Here is a 16,747-nt window from a genome sequence, read left to right as displayed (position 1 = left end):
TAGCAGCTCCTTCCTCACTCACAGCTGAGACCATGTGTGCCCTGTAAAAGTGTCTCTGGGGCTGCTCCAAGCATTTCCTGGAGAACGTCCAGGGCCTACTCCCACCCTCTCGTCCAAATCCCTTGTTCTAGTCTAGTGCTCCCTTGCCTCCATCCCAGCACCTTATCCCTACATAAACTGGTGGGTTCTGCCCCTCTGCCTTGCTTCTTGAGGTTGAGTCCTTAAACTGACTTTCTGGCTTTTGATTTCACTTCCATGCTTAGATCGACTTGAGCAAGTTGCTCGTATACCGCTGGCCAGAAACACCCCCACCTGTGTCCAGCCCAGCCTCTAGGGACGCTAACTTAGGTCCTGTGTGTTCAGGTAGAGAGTTGGAACAAAAAAATAAATAAACACCCTTGAGGTTTGTGAAGTTTTCCTAGTGAGAGAGAACAAAGGCTTCCCCTTCATAGGGAGCAATATTGATGTAGGTCTGGACAAGAAAGATGGTAAGATAGACATCGGCTCTGTGCCCCATGATTTCAAGCCACACCAAGGGCTCTGGCAGTTCCACAGATGAAACCCAAGTGACATAAGGCAAAAATGAACCGCATTTCAGGTATTAATTTATCCTGAAAAAAAGGTGGCCACAGTGTAAAAAGTCATAGAAATATTTTATCATACCATCCCTCAGACTTCCCACCCTTCGGACTGATTTTTCTAAGTTCCTCGAACATGCCATGGTTCCCTCATAGTATTGAATCTATTCTAAACTCTACCTCCATCTTGCCTCTATGTTTCTTTCCTGATCATAGCATTTTCATCTTTCAGGTTTCAGGTAAATATCACCTCCTCTTGGAATCCTTTTCAACTTCCTTATTATGCTCAGTGCTCCTCTCATTAAATATGTGTCTTCCTCATTTGTTTGCAACTCCCACTGGACTCAGGACAGGAATTGTGAGTCTAGATACCAGAATATCTAGCACTGGCTGTCACATCTAGTTCATGTTCAACAGGTGTGCAGACGGAGCTAAAGCAGACTGGATGTGCTCATCACGGGGCAGGAGCATGGAAAACGAGGGAGAAAAGACCAAGGCCATTGAATGGGTGAAGACACTGAGCAGAGACTGGTATGTGGCAGAAGATGTCATGGCCGGAAGAAACTGCTGATGTCACAGAGACCGCTGAGATTACAGAAGATATCAGTAAGCAGGAAGAGAGTCATGAGGAACCTTGGACCAGGCGATGCTCGCTAACATCAGGCAGTGAACGTTCGAAGTATCTTAGGGAGAGCAGCAAGTCCATAGTAACAAAAGTGGAAAGTCAGGCCAACGCTTCCATTACCTGATGGGAGGCCCGCAGATGCAATGCAGAAAGACTGGGAAACTGCACGGATGAGCAGCATCTGTGGACAGTTACAGGGGGGAAAGGGGCCAATGTCCAGTTATAAGAACTGTGTCACAAGAGAGTCATTATAGGGCAAGACCACGTTAGAAGTCCAGTTATCAGTTTTACATAGAGCTAAGAGCTTGGGAACTCATCTTCCTGCTTTTCCTCTTTCCTTGGTTAGTATATTCCGGACACAGAAGTCTGACTTATCTCTTCAAAATGTAAATCAGATGCCATTACTTTTCTTCCTAAACGATTTTCCATCACTCCTAAAATGAAATCCAAAACCTTATCATGGCCTGCAAGGCCCTACGTGACCAGGTTCTGGCCTGCTTCACCTAGTGATACACTTCCTCTTCCAGTCCCAGCTCCAGTTACCCTTATGTCTCCCTCTCCTCAAACACGTCTAAGTCTGTCCCTGCCTCAGGGCCTTTGCACATGCTGTTTTTTCTATCTGCGATTCTTTTCCCTCAAATATTTGCATGATTTATGTCCTACCTTCCTTCAAATCTAGAAGTAGATTCTGTCCCTATCTCCACAATAATACAGAAATAAATATATATGAATATATGTGTATAAGTTATACATACACACAACTTTATATGTGTAAATGTGCTATGTAGAATGTGTTATCTCAAATCAATGGGGCAAATATGAACTTTTAAATAAATGGAACAACTGGACAGTCATTTGGTACAAGATAAAACTAGATCTATTTCCCACACCATAATCAAGAATAAACTCCAAATTTACCAGTGATCTAAATGTAATATATGAAACCATACAAGTACTGAAAAAAAGCATGGATGAATTACTCTTTATTAATGGTGGTATAAAGGAAAACTTTCTATGATCCCAAAACCCAGATGCAATAAAAAGATTAATAAATCTGACTTGATAAAAAAAGTTTTGAATGGTAAATTTAAAAAATCATCATAAGCAAATCAAAGACAAGCAACAGGAAAAAACTGTAGCAAATACCACAAAGAATACTAAGCCTCATATTTAAAAAAGCTTTGAAATTTTGAGTACAAAACATTTTATAAATGCTATGGAGAATCAGCAGAACTATAAAAATATAATTAACCAAAAAAATGACCCTTAAATGTATGAAAAGATGTTCCATTTTATTTATAGGAACAAAAATGTACATTAAAACTCACCGAGATAACTTTTCTCATTCATCGTCTTGGCAAAAACCTCAAAAACTTACAACATGTTGTTGGAGAGACTGCGCATACATTGCAGTCGGGAAGCCAACACGGCCCAACTCTTGGAGAGGGGGCGGGATTTGACGATATTTAACAAGGCCATGTATGTATTTGTCTTCCGACGCAGCAATCCCACTTTCCAGAATTTACCCTGACCAAAATGAACATGCACACACAAGGGGATTCATTGCCTTATTATCTGTAATTGCAAAATACTGGAAACTACCTACATGTTCAAACACAGGATGTCGGCTGAATACATGTGTCGCGGGCACGGGGCGCAGCGCAGCGGCGTTACGTAATTGCAAAACAAGAACAGGGAAGACAGCATGGAAGCGATAGGGAACTTTCCACAATGTATTAAATGAATGAAAAGAGCCAAGTAAAAGAGTATATACTATATTAACTGTACACTTCCTAATTAGATCACGTTAGCGTGGCTATGTGAGACATAGCTTTGTTCTTAGGGAATACAGAGTGTACAAGAGAAGTTCTCAATTTTGCTATGAATGAATGAATAAGAAAAGGAATTAAAAGAGAGAGAGATCACGTGGGTTGGGTTCTCCAGGGAAGGTATCTCAGAGGAGGTGACACTTAAAATATATCTTAAAATCTGCTAAAACCGAGGGAAAAACAGAAGGTGCATGTGTGCAAGGGGGACAGACACAGGAGTGGATGCACAGGGCCGGAGGCAGGGCCATTACAACAGGGCCAGACCTAGGCCCAGGGATGGAGTGAGCAGGAAATGAGTGTGGACAGTTCATGAAGGACCCGGGCCACAGAGACACCACATATGGAAGCAGGAAGTCTGGGGAGGCGCTGGAAACTCCCAGTAATGCACAACACAATATCTGTAAACCACAGCGCCTCCTGTTGGCTAGCCACGCTGGCGACAAAACAGGCCAATAGTAAGGACTCTAGCTGCCTCCCTCCACAGTGTGCATGGACCCAATGCACATGGATTGCTCAGCTGGCATCCCGATTGCTTAGCTCTTCCTCGTGAATTTCGATTGGTGGCCCCTGGGAGGCAACCGATCAATGTCTCTTGCACATTGATGTTTCTCTCCCTTTCTCCCTCCCTTCCCCTTGCTCTAAAACAAAAACAAAAACAAAAATTAAGATGTATTTTGAAAGCAGAAATTACAGGACTTAGAGATTGTTTATGAGAATAAGAAAGGAAGTATCAAGAATGCCCCTTTGGGTCCTGGCTGGTGTAGCTCAGTGGATTGAGTGCAGGCCTGCCAACCAAAGGATCCTGGTTCGATTCCCCGTCAGGGCACATGCCTGGGTTGCAGGCCAGGTCCCAGCAGGGGACACGAGAGAGGCAACCCCACACTAATGTTCCTCTCCCTCTCTCTTTCTCTTCTCTTCCCCTCTAAAAAGAAATAACCTTTGGCCCTGGCAGGTATGGTTGGAGTATCGAAGTTGCATGTCCTGGCTGGTGTGGCTCAGTGGATTGAGCGCCGGCCTGTGAACCAGAAGGCCACCAGTTTGATTACCAGTCAGGGTACACGCCTGGGTTGCAGGCCAGGTGCCTGAGGTAACTGATGAATGTTTCTCTCCCTCTCTCCCTCCCTCCCTAAAAAATATATATATAAAATCTTAAAAAAATAAGTCACTAAGGGAGTAGATCTTAAAAGCAAAAATGTTTTGTAAGTATGTAAGGTCACAGATATTAACTAGGTTTATTGTGGTGATCATCCCACAGTTTATACAAATATCAAATTGAAACAGGGTACAAAGTGGGTCCCCCCAAAATATTCCCCACAGCCCACGGTTGGGGGATGGAGGAAGAGAATGATACAGCTTAAGATACTTTGCGTAACTATGGCAAGTTGATAGCTGTGCTGACACACTGGGCCAAAGGTCTACTGACTTTCAGAACATTCGGTGACTGTGACAGAGCCAGGGGAGGTGGCCCACCAGATGCCCATGTGTCACGGAAGACACTTGCCTGGATTAAAGATGGCAGCTGAAAGAAGGTAAAAGATACAGGGGGACTGGCAAAAGTAGCCCATTGGAGGCGGGGCTGGATATGAGGTAACCTGGGAAGCTCCCGGTCAGCATTTAAAAATGAGGGCGGGCTGGAAGAGAAGGGGATTCAGCCATGCTGCCTGCGGTGAGAGGAGTTACATCGGCTCCTCTGAGAAGGCAGCCACGAGGAAGGAGCCATGAATTAGGGGGGGATTCAGTCGTGAGATCTGAGACTAGGAGCAGCAAGCAGCTGCGCAGTTTGTAGTGAAGCAGTTCACCGTGAGGGCTGGTGTGTAAGGTAGAAGCCATGCCGGCTGAGTCAGGATTTGGCCATGTGGCCTGGGGCAGTGAGGAAGGCAGCCACGTGGGCCGAGGGAAGGGTGTTCGGAGGAGCTGATGGAGCTGTGTGGGAACATGCCTGACCAAGCACGGATTCGCGGGAGATGCTTTGGAACTGAACTGTGACCGGATGTACACTTCTGATTCTCTGAAGGCCCCAGAAAAGCCACTCTCTTGGGACGTGTGCCTTCCTGGGCTCCACCACGATCCAGTGTAACATGGCACGTGTTTCCTGAACTACTATGTGGAGGCTGAGGGCACCGTACCCCAGATCCTGAAGCAGAGAGCGGCTGCGAGAGGATGGCGACTCTGAAACCCACCAGAGCACCTTCCAGAGGGGACGGAGAACTGTTTGCACAGCGGCTGTAAGAACAGTTAAGGATACAGGAACTTCTGGGCATGTCTTTGGTTCACAGCCTGATGGGGAGCAAGAGAAGTGCTGTCTCGTGGGAGAAGAGGGCTCGGAGCAGAAATGCTTCCAGGCCCCCCCCCCCCCCCCGGCAGTTGGGATCCTGTAAATAAAAACCTGTTTGCTTCAACACTCGTTGCTGGGTCATGTATCAAGGTAACACATGGACAGGCTCCGGTGTGCTCACTTACAAAATCATTCTGTTGTACACCTGAGAAACTAATATAATGTTGTACCTCAACAATAACGAAAGAAAATCTTTTCAATTCAGATCTGAAGAAGTAAAATGAAATGAAAAAGAATGGCCTTCAGGTGTGCAGCCTGAGTGACTGGGCATGTGGATGAAACAGGAAACACGGAGGAAGAGCAGGTTTTTAGGGGGGAAATCACGTTTTTAAAGATGTTAAGTTGGAGAACATTAGGAGACTACAGGCCTTCGGGAAGTGGTCTAGAAAGCGTGCTGCAGTTGTGACACTGGCAATTTATACGACATAATGCACTCACATCCATTTTCCAACTTAAGCTTCACGACAACTCAGACAGGCATGAATTACCACCCTCATTTTACAGGTATAAATGGAGGACCTGAAAGGGGTAATAACTCTCATCTTGAGCCTATGGCTGCCATAGGGCTGTAAAAAGAGGTACCATTCATGTAAGCTCTCCTCACCTGCACTGAACTCAAACCATTTGGCAAGTTAACTTATCAACTCACTGAAGTTGAGAGGCCAGTGAAGGACAAGTGCACAGCCTCTCACTCGAGACCCAGAGGGCTTCCCTCAGAGACACCCTGAGGACAAGATGCTCCTCAACATTAGACAGGCACGGACCTAAAAATGAGCACTCAATCTGGACAGAAATTCCTGCCTTCAAGGCACTGAGATTTATTGAAAACCTACATACAGGTTAAAACATCTTCATATACATTTCCCCCATTACAAGATTACAAATGTACAAATATAAATTCCGTCAAAGTCAGCATCTGTGTATTAGAAACAACTGGAGAAAACCACGTGTTCCCCACCTGTCAATAAAAAATCGGCACAGTTCATCCACCTTCCCAGGTCCAGCCCGACACTGAAACCACACTATTCACACGGACGTTTTACCCAAAGCAGCAGCGGTAAAACACCTGAGAAACACCTGTCTGAAATGCGAGCGTCTCGTGGTAGTTTAGGGGGAACTCAGGAGTGGTGGCAATTCTCTTAACAATTTTTGATTACACTCCATGATGGTCTTCCCTCAAAGTAAGTAATGAAGTATTTATTAAGTTGCCCTCTGCCTGACTGGGTCAGTGCACGCCACCCAGTTGAAGGCAATAAATCATGGTTATATTTCTGTCAGGAGGAGAAGGGAGACCCTTGAGCAACAGTGTTTCAAATTGAGAATCTGGTCCCAGGAGAGGGATCTTGTCCCACGGGCTACGTTATGTGGACAGACACTGGGTATAACACTTTATCTGCATCCTCATATGCCAGAAAATTGGGGCCAAGGTCTCTCTAACTTGGGTACCGGTCTGAGTCCTTATTACAAAGGAAGCAAAGGTTAACTGGACACTCGGGGGCTGTCTCGGGAAGAGGCGTACAGGAAAACGGAAGGGGCAAGACTAATAAACAGCCCACCTGTTTGGTTCCTGGGTCTTCTAGTCTAAGTTATGTCTTTCGTAGAGTCCTGGTCTTCCTGGTACTGATCCGAGGGGTGCGAAGGAGTCACACTGGTATTGACGTCCACTGCTTTCTGTAAGTTTCTGAAATGCCAACTTTTTCCTCCTCCTCCCCCTCCTCTAACCACTGCTTTCACAAAGAGTTATCAACCCAGCAAGCTGTTAGGATAAAATATCAAGTATTTCATGAAGGAAGGAAGTCTTCACCCAAGTGTCCCATGAGTCAGTGTTGAAAATACTGCAGAGTTAAGGTTAGTGGCCAACCCAGGAAATAATACTAGGAAAGGAAAGAGAGGTCCAGAGTCAGGAAGTGGAAAGAACTGGATCTCTGTTGGCAATCTTAAGGCATTGATTACAAAGGATGGGAAGAATCATCTACGTGAGCTTCAATTCCAACTTCAATGCCATAAAGTTCTCAAAGCAGGTGCTGGCACCCCTGATGGAGTTAGCTTTCCAAGAACTTGAAGATGCTTTGCTTCAATCCTGAAGTGCTATCACCAGTTTTGAGGCGCTTAGGCGAAGGAGTTCTCATGAAGGATGGACCCTTTCTCCTCACCTAGAGAGCAGAGAGAGTCAGGCCAGCTTTAGACCCTCACACAAGTGCTCACTTTCAATTAGCTCTTCAGCAACTCAAAGTTAAATCACAGACGATTAACGAGAGAAAAAAGCAATAGAAACTTTCCAGGCAAGTGTCAAAACTAACCACCTACTAGGGGTAGCAATCCCCTTGTACCTTATTGAGGAGTACAAGATTAACACCAAAGCATAAGCCTTTAAGCCGGAAATTAATATTAAATAAATAAATAAATAAATTCTGCTCTGGAAAGCCATCACATCAGTTCTCAAATCCCCTACCTGAGGCTTAGTTGATTCCTTTGCTGCGTCAGCCTTGACAGGAGAAAGCGTATGGAAGACAAAGTTTCTTGAATTTCGGGGAGCACTGGGGTTGAGGTCAGAGAGCGCAGCCAGTTTCTGAAGTACAGCTTTGGGCTGGTTTAGCAGTGAGCCTGTCTTCGGCTGAGGAAGGAAGAGGCACTGGTGCCAAATTCCAAGGGCCAAAGAAAGAACAGGAAGTCGGCCCGCCCTGCCACCCCCCCCCCTTGCTGAGGGGACACATTCCCACCTCGCTCAGTAGAAGAGAAACAGCAGGGTCCTTTGCCATCTACTCCGTTTCCCACAGCCACCTCCCTCCCCTAGCGAGAGTATGCCCTTAAGCTTGACCCAGGCTTCTGTAACACAGCAGATCACGATGTCCGGCTAACAATGTCTGCAACCAACCTGGTGGGCACTTCCTGGTCTGATGGCTTCAAAAGGATTTCTGAGTAAAGACACTGATTCTTGAATGACCACAGCACGAGTGGCTAAAAAGGAAAGAGACAGAGAGGCTTGTTCTGGGCAAAACTGGGTAGAATACTTTTAAATCTAAACAAGCTAAGAAGCCTTTTTTTTTTAATTATATTATTTTTTAAATTTTTTATTTACTTATTTTTCAAGTACAGTCTTCTGTCTATTTCTCCCATCCCAGCCCACCCCGCCCCGTGCTCCCCACCTCCCTCCCACCTCCACCCCCTCTAGTTCTCATCCCAGTGTCCTTCATACTTGTTCCTCCAAATCCCTCCCCCTAGAAGCCTTTAACTAAACCAATAAACTAAAGCCACAGGAACTCTGATTATTTTGTAATGGTTACTTGAAACTACAGCAAGTGGCTGCAAGAAGACTGAAACCAAGTTGAACTCACTGACCAATCATTAACAGTAATGAGAAAAAATAAGGACGATATGAGCGTGGAGTAGTGTTTCAGAGCCCCAGCTCTGGAGGTAGACACATCTAGGTTCAAATTCCAGCTCTAACACTTAGGTATTTAATCCTGGGCATCTAAATACAAAATCCAGAATTCACTCCTTTGAACTGTCTTAGAACATACGGCAAACGCAGCTACCCGTGCTCGTAAGTGCAACACCCACAGCCCAGAGACTCTGCTCCAAGAACAACGTCTCTCCACACCTCTTTAAGATAATATTAGACACAGGCCCATGACTAAGCTGCAACAGCCCCCAAAGGCTGGAGTCACCTCCAAGGCTCCAGCACTAATAACCCAGGGAACCAGACCCTGAGGGGAACCAAGAGCTCACCATTTTTCTGCAGCGCTTTGGCTGTAACTTTCTTGGCGAGCATCATAAACTGACTGTCTTCCCCAATTTCTTCTTCTTCTTCAGTTACAATTTTTCCCTGCTGCGCCTGAAAATAAAGATCAGAGCATCAACAGAAGCCCCCGATTCCCTCAAGTAGTTGGCATAGCCTCAATTGTGAAGCTAAGGTACCTGCAATATCTTTGTTTCCCTTTTTGCACCCCTTTCCTGCTCTAGTCCAAAAAAAAAAAGAAGAAGAAAGAAAAAATTGATTTGGGACAAACATGAAGAAATGCCCATGGTAAACCTTCTCAAAGCACAAAAGAAACTTCGAAGATTCAAAGGAACAGCAGTATGCTGCCCAAGCTTTTGAAACCGTTGTGACAGGAGAGGTGTCTGGGTCCTCTCCTCTTACACCTGTGTCAAAAGAGTGAACTTCTCACAAACTTCCTACCTGGTCCCGAAGCCACTGCTCTCGCTGAATTCGCTCCTTCCTCCATCTGGCTTCAGTCTCGTCAAGCTGTTCCTCGACCTGTTCCTCATCGGAGTCTCTGTGGAACAAGTCCATCTGGGAAGCATCATCTAAAGCAAAGAGTTCAGACTATCAGCATTCTGCAACTGCCGTAGGAAAGGATGCCTGGACAGACGCGAATGAACTCTTTTATCACTTACCTTATATTGACACAAACTTTTCTCTTCCATTAATAGAAAATAACGGTTACAGGCAGGTCCTCCCTAACAGCCTGCTATGGTTTTGATTTCCACTGCTTATTTTAAACTGGACAAACATGCACATTATATCATTTGCTTCTAAAGGCGACCAGCATGGCTGGGTGGGTTGGGTATCATCCCACAAAGTGAAGGGTCGCCAGTTTGACAGTGGGGGTGTGCCAGACAACTTATCAATGTTTCTCTCCTTCTCTTTCTCCCTCCCTCCCTCCCCCTTTCTCTAATAAAATCTAATAAATAAATAAATAACAGCGATGACCGAGCTACCTATGTTTTTCCATCGGAATTTCCTCGTTCGTCCAGGACCATCACTGTGCAGATCCCCATCAGCAAGGTACCTCTCTTGGTACAAACGCAGCTGTCGCTTGTCATCATCCAACATCGTTTTCCTACAACAGAAGTACGGCGTTCAAATCGAGGCCGACTCTTGCTGGTTATAGTGGCCACATGAACATACACCCCATTACTCAGAAGGGCTTGTTGGGATACTGACATGTGTATTTTCTTGACTTGATTCTGCAGCTCCTCGTCAGAAGGAAGGACTTCATCAATTACTTCCTCTTCATATTCATTAATCTCTTCACCGTCATACTCGTCTTCACTTCCCACATCACTCCCTGACACCTCTGCCTCATCCTCCAGGTATTTCTTCAATCTCCTGGAAAATAATTTGGAAGAACAGAAGATGCAACAATGGATATACACACAGAATATGGAAGCAATGAGGCCCTGGCTGGGTGGTTCGGTTGGTTAAAGCATTGTCCCAATAAGCCAAGGTTGATGGGTCAAGGTTGCGGGTTTCATCTCCAGCCAGGGCACATAAAAGAAGCCACTGATGAATGCATAAATAAGTGGAACAACAAATCAATGTTTTTCTCTCTCTTCCCTTTCTCTAATTAAAATCAATAAAAAATAAAAATTAAAAAAGAAGATGGGCCCTGGCTGGTGTGCTCAGTGGATTTGAGTGCTGACCCGTGAATCAAAGGGTCACTGGTTCAATTCTCAGTCAGGGTACATGCCTGGGCTGCAGGCCAGGTCCCCTATAGGGGCACTCAAGAGTCAACCACACACTGATGTTTCTCTCCCTCTCTTTTGCCTCCCTCCCACTCTCTAAAAATAAATAAATAAAATATTTTTTAAAAATTAAAAAAAAAAGAATATGAAAGCAATGAGAAAAACAGAACATTGAACCAACTCTAATAATAAGTTTAACTTTTATAGTAATATATTTTGACAATACTTAAGTCTATCATTTCTATTTATTTATTTATGTATTTATTAGAGAGAGGGGAAGGGAAGGAGAAAGAATGGGAGAGAAACATCAATGTATGGTTGCCTCTCAGGTGTCCCCTACTGGGGACCTGGCCTGCAACCCAGGTATGTGCCCCGACTGGGAATCAAACCTGCAACCCTTTGCCTCACAGACCTGTGCTCAATCCACCGAGCTACACCAGCCAGGGCTTAAGTCTATCATTTCTTAATAGTGTGTGCCAGTAACTGTACTTTATAGACATCATTGCATCATCTTAGGAGGGAGCACTATTATTTTAGTCAATTTATAGTTGAAGGAACAGAAAGAAACTCAGAAACCAAACAACTTACCCAGGGTCACACAGCTAGAAGGCAGCAGAGCCTGAATTCAATTAGGTTGATGACTTTAAAGCCAGAACTCTCAATCTTCTCTATACATTTGAAACATACTTGCTAGAAGGTTTAATCTATCTTATTTTGTGTTTAGGTTCACCAGTTTTAGGAGATAGAGTGGTATAGAAAGGAAATAGACTTGGATCCTTTACAGTCCACCAAATCTTGACCCCCAAGTTATAGGCACAACTGAGTCTTGAATCTCAGGGCTACTGGCAGCAAGTAACCACTGCTAGTTAGTTTTTCAGACTTCAGTTCCCACTGAGAGCAAATTGGCTGTCACTCTGCGTTCAAAGTCTTACTATCTATGGCCATGAGTGGCAGAAGTTTGATGGCTTTCCAAAGGCTGATTTTTATCAAAGACTTGTTTTTTTTTTTTTAAGGCTGAGTTTCTCAAAATACTAGGGTTTATGAGGAATTCCTTCAGGGGGTACCAGCTACTAAGTTTCCCAATCTTCCCATCCACCCTCTCTGAGGAGTTCAACCTTTAGCTGTCATTCCTTATAAGATTTCATATGGACTCTGCAGTTAAATAAGGTTGAAGAACCACTGCCTTAGAAAAAATCTATAGATGTCCTAAAGCTGAATGAGACAGCCCTGACTGGCATGGCTCAGGGGGTTGGGCATCATCCACAGACTGGAAGGTCACAGGTTGATTCCTAGTCAGGGCATGTGCCTGGGATGCAGGCTGGTCCCCGGTTAGAAGCATGTGAGAGGCAACTAATCAAAGATGTTTCTCTCCCTCTCTTTCTCCCTCTCACCCCCTCTTTCTAAAAATAAATAACAAAATAAAAAAATTTAAGAGATAAGTTAATTCAACAAGTGATAAGTTAGAACCCGAACCGGATCTTAATAGAATGAATGATGGGCTAAAAACAATAATATAAATCTAATAGGGATCAATATGACATCCTATATGTGAATTCCAAATCATCCACATACAATATAATATTGAATACCTATTAAAATGTTCTTTATAAAACTTGTAATATCATGGGAAATTGATTATGGATATGCTAAGTGGGAAAGAAAACAAAATTGTACACATAGAAAATTGTACAGATCCCAAGTATATAAAATATATATTCATAAAAAAGATGATGAGGTAATAACCACCATCAACACTTTAATGAAGATTCTGGATGATGAACATGGATGACTTTTAATTGAATCTTTCTATATTCTTTTAAATATTCTAAAATAAATGGTTTTCTTTCATGGTCAGCACAACAGAACATTGAAAAATAAATGGGGCCCTGGCTGAGTGGCTCAGTTGGTTGGAGCACTGTCTGGTATACCAAACAGTTGAGGGTTCGATCCCCAGTCAGGGTGCATATGGGAGGCAGCCAATCAATGTTTCTCTCACCCTTCTTTCTCCCTCTAAAATAATAAACACATCCTCAGGTGAAGATTTAAAAATATATAATTAAAAATAAGTGGGGGTCTTTTGCCCAAAACTAGGATGGAAAAACCTGGAATGACAGTAATTCATAGGAACAAAGGTCCAGGGAATTGTAGTTAACTAATAGAGTCTCAGGATCTACAGTGACTCAGCTCTTACGACCTTTGGCTACATTCTAAGTAGTATGTTACATATGCAGAACAAGAAATATGGTTGTATCGCAACAGACAGCTGTAGTCAGACCGCAACAGACAGCTGTAGTCAGACCGCACTTGAAGGTAAAGAGAATATCCAGCATGTGAGAAATAGCAGAAAGATCTAGAGATGTTCAGTATAGATATCACACAAGGAGGACTTACCATCTTTGAACACTCAAGAGATAACATGTGAATGGATTTTATTAAATCCGTGCTAACCACAAAAAGCAAAAACAAAACCAGCAAGTTTAGGTAAAAAGGTGGCAAGTTACAATGCAACTGTTCGAACTTTCTGGCAACCCAAGGAATGGACGTAACACCTACATTTGCCTTTTCAACTTCTCAGACTGCCTCAGGAGCTCTTCCTCATCGTCGTCTTCGTGGTCCTCCAGAGCCCCATTTTCATCATGGGAGTCATTGTGTTCATCCTGCAAAATCACACAGGATCACACCCAAAGTTAAACAGAACAAAACTGTGTCCTCCATTAAAACAGGATTTATAAACTTCTGCCCAAACATTTCATTCAAGGAAGTTGCTTCTGATAAGATGCCAAACTTAGAATTTTTAAGAACTCAGTCTGGGAAAACAAAACATACAGTAGCAATTTGCAAAGCTCAGTTCCGGTTACTTGGCTCCCTTCACACTCACCTCATCACTATCAAACTCATTATCATTTGGGACAAGCCGAAAGTCTCCAAATTCCTCCTCGTCACCTTCTTCTTCCCTAAAATGCAAATCTACCAATTAACAGATAAGTAGTTGCAAGCCAACTACAAGAATTGAAAACATCTTAGTAGTACTAACATCTCTTTAAGAAACAGAAAACAAGATCTCCTGCCTTTAAATTTTTTAAAAAACTGTGACACAATACACAGAACATAAAATTTACCATTAAGCGTTTTTAATACTAAGCATTGTTAAGAGTACAGGCTTAACTACATTCACACTGTTGTGCAGCCGACCTGCAGAACTGTTTTCAACTTGCAAAACTGTATATACCCTTTAAACAACCCCTTGTTCTTCCCTCCCTGCAGCCCTTAGCAACCATCATTCTACTGTACTTTCTCTATGAATTTTACTATTCTAAGTACCTCATATAACTGGAATCTTGCAGTATTTGTATTTTTATGATTGGCTTATTTCACTTGGCATAACATCCTCACAGTTCATCCATGTTGTAGCATTTATCACAATTACCTTCCTTTTTAAGGCTGAATAATATCCCATGATGTACTTGAATATACATACAGACAACACATTTTATATCTAATTGGGTTGCTTCTACCTTTTGACTATTAAAAATCATGCTGCTATGAACACGTGCATACAAATATGTATGCAAGTCCCTGTTTTCTTTGGATATAAACCCAAAAGTGGAGGAACTGCCGAATCACATTCCGTTTTGAACTCTTTTTTTGAGGAACTGCTATTTTGTTTCCCACAGCAGCTTATTTTTACCTGCCTACAAACAAAGCACAAAGATTCCAATTTCTCTATATCCTCACCAACACTTCCTATTTTTTTTAAGATTTAATTAATTTTTTTAGAGAGAGGGGAAAGGAAGAAGAGGAGAGAAACATCAATGTGTGGTTGCCTTTCATGTGCCTCCTCCTGGGGACCTGGCCCACAACCCAGGCTTATGCCCTGACTGGGAACTGAACCAGCAACCTTTGGTTCACAGGCCTGCATTCAACCCACTGAGCTACACCAGCCAGGACCCCTATTTTGTTTTTTTGATAATAGCCACTCTGATGGGTGTGAGGTTCTATTTTATTGTGATTTTGATTTGCATTTCCCTAATTATTAGTGATGTTAAGCACTTTCATGTGCTAATTTTTGCCTTTTTTAAAATCCTATTTTCCACCAACCAAATGAAAGGATTATAGTTTGCTTGCATGCAAGTATTAGATCCAGACACACTGCAATGCTCTCAGATAGGATAGAAGCCCTAAGATAGCCGGTTATTACTAAGTCCAAAGAACCTGACTCCAGAATTTTATCAGAGGACCTGGCCTTCTCAAGTTTCTGTCAATCACCAAGACTTACCTGTCTGTTGGGAAAGAGCCTGAACAAAGAGCAAGTGCTTCTTCCAGTGGATCGCCCACGCTGCTCTCCTTCTCCTGCTTATTTAAATCCAGTGGAGTCAGAGTGGAGTCATCTACATCGCAACAAAGAGAAAGACTTGTCACCAAGGAATAACAGCTTTTTCTTTTTTCCCAGCCATCTAACAACATGCCAGCTTGCCCTGACTGCTGTGGCTCAGTGGGCTGGGAGTCGCTCCACAGACTGAAGGGTCGCAGTTCGATTCCAGCGAGGGCACATGCCTGGGTTGTGGCCCAGGTCTCTGGTTGGGGTGTATTCAAGGGCAACTGATTGATGTTTGTCTTGCACATAGATATTTCTCTCCCTCTTTCTCCCTCCCTTCCTCTCTCTCTAAAAAGAAATTTTAACAGCAAACTCACAATTACTAACAACACACCTAAAACAAAAGCAAACTAAGCAAACAACTAGAACAGGAACAGAACCACAGAAATGGAGATCACACGGAGGGTTAGCAACAGGGGAGTGGGAGGAGGAGAGGGGGGTAAGGTACAGAGAATAAGTAGCATAGATGGCAGGCAGAAAGAGACAAGGGGAGGGCAAGAATAGTATGGGAAATGTAAAAGCTAAAGAACTTAAGACATATGGACATGAACTAAAGCGGGGTGAATGTGGGTGTGTAGGGTGGAGGGGAATGAAGGGGGGAAATGGGACAACTGTAATAGCATAATCAATAAAATATATTAAAAAAAAGAAAATTTAAAAAATACTTTAAAAAATAATAAAATAAAGATATACCAGCTCAATACAGTTCTAAGGTATGCTTGCCAAAAAGAGCTCATTAGCTATTCATTCATTCATTCATTCATTCATTCACTCGACAAATCCTTACTGAGTGATTACTATGTGCCATGCACCAGGGATATAGTAGTGAACAAAACAAAGACCCCAACTTCCACAGAGCTTACATTCTAGCAGGGTGTCAGGAGAGAGAGGGATGTACAGGTAGGAATAGTGAATTAGGATTTGTATGAAATTTACTACACACCAAACGTTTTTCTAAGCTTTGCACAAATATTAAGAGCAATCTTGAATCTACACTTTACCACCCGAAGAAAGTGAGGGCTCTAAATGTCAGGGAGCTAAGCAGTGAATTCAATCTACATGCAAGAATCCATCACACCCTGTCCTCTGTAAATTTTTACCCAAGAGTAAAGGGCTTCTTTTCAAGGACACAGGATATTTGGCTGTGGTAAGCCTAATGCACTTTGTTGGATATTTACCCTGAGAGGTGAATTTTCCTGAACAAAGATTCAGAAGTTCCTCCATGTTGTCTTTATGGTCGCTTTTTCTGGGCAGAGCTTTTTCAGCCTGAGATGTGAATTTTCCAGTACACAAATCCAACAGTTCATCCATGTTAGCATCCATGGCATTCTCATCCATACTGGCCAATGGCAATCGAGGCTTCAGAGCTTGGTATTGATTCCTGTGGTTCCTAATGTTTAAGAACCTACGAGCACAATGAAGAGTATAAGAAATGCTCTAGTGAAAAAACAAAGTAGTGGGGGGTGGGGAACTCAACTCATTCCAATAACAAAGTCAGAAGCTGAATCCCAAACCAAGAGACAAAAGATTCAACCT

At 43.2% G+C, this 16,747-nt stretch overlaps 1 protein-coding gene across 2 annotated transcripts in view; it reads right to left on the bottom strand.

Moving 5' to 3' along the window:
- Positions 1 to 6,169: 6,169 nt before the first annotated feature.
- The window catches only part of CLSPN (claspin), a 29,707-nt gene continuing 19,129 nt past the window's right edge, over positions 6,170 to 16,747 (bottom strand). The window contains exons 15-25 of one of the 2 annotated variants that reach the window (XM_053660714.1): positions 16,390 to 16,616; positions 15,113 to 15,224; positions 13,715 to 13,790; positions 13,390 to 13,493; positions 10,316 to 10,480; positions 10,090 to 10,211; positions 9,548 to 9,675; positions 9,097 to 9,202; positions 8,243 to 8,325; positions 7,820 to 7,999; positions 6,170 to 7,520 (exon numbers count right to left, since the gene is read on the bottom strand). In XM_053660714.1, the coding sequence (XP_053516689.1) occupies positions 7,410 to 7,520; positions 7,820 to 7,999; positions 8,243 to 8,325; positions 9,097 to 9,202; positions 9,548 to 9,675; positions 10,090 to 10,211; positions 10,316 to 10,480; positions 13,390 to 13,493; positions 13,715 to 13,790; positions 15,113 to 15,224; positions 16,390 to 16,616 (1,414 nt within the window). In that variant the 3' untranslated portion in view covers positions 6,170 to 7,409. The remainder of the gene's footprint in view (positions 7,521 to 7,819; positions 8,000 to 8,242; positions 8,326 to 9,096; positions 9,203 to 9,547; positions 9,676 to 10,089; positions 10,212 to 10,315; positions 10,481 to 13,389; positions 13,494 to 13,714; positions 13,791 to 15,112; positions 15,225 to 16,389; positions 16,617 to 16,747) is intronic. The other variant, XM_053660715.1, reaches the window with a different exon arrangement.

The sequence above is a fragment of the Artibeus jamaicensis genome, unplaced genomic scaffold (assembly GCF_021234435.1).
Source record: "Artibeus jamaicensis isolate MK-2021 breed Jamaican fruit bat unplaced genomic scaffold, CSHL_Jam_final scaffold_847, whole genome shotgun sequence".
Taxonomy (NCBI): domain Eukaryota; kingdom Metazoa; phylum Chordata; class Mammalia; order Chiroptera; family Phyllostomidae; genus Artibeus; species Artibeus jamaicensis.
Note: the sequence above shows the minus strand (reverse complement) of the source record. Positions and strands in the feature narration are given on the sequence as shown.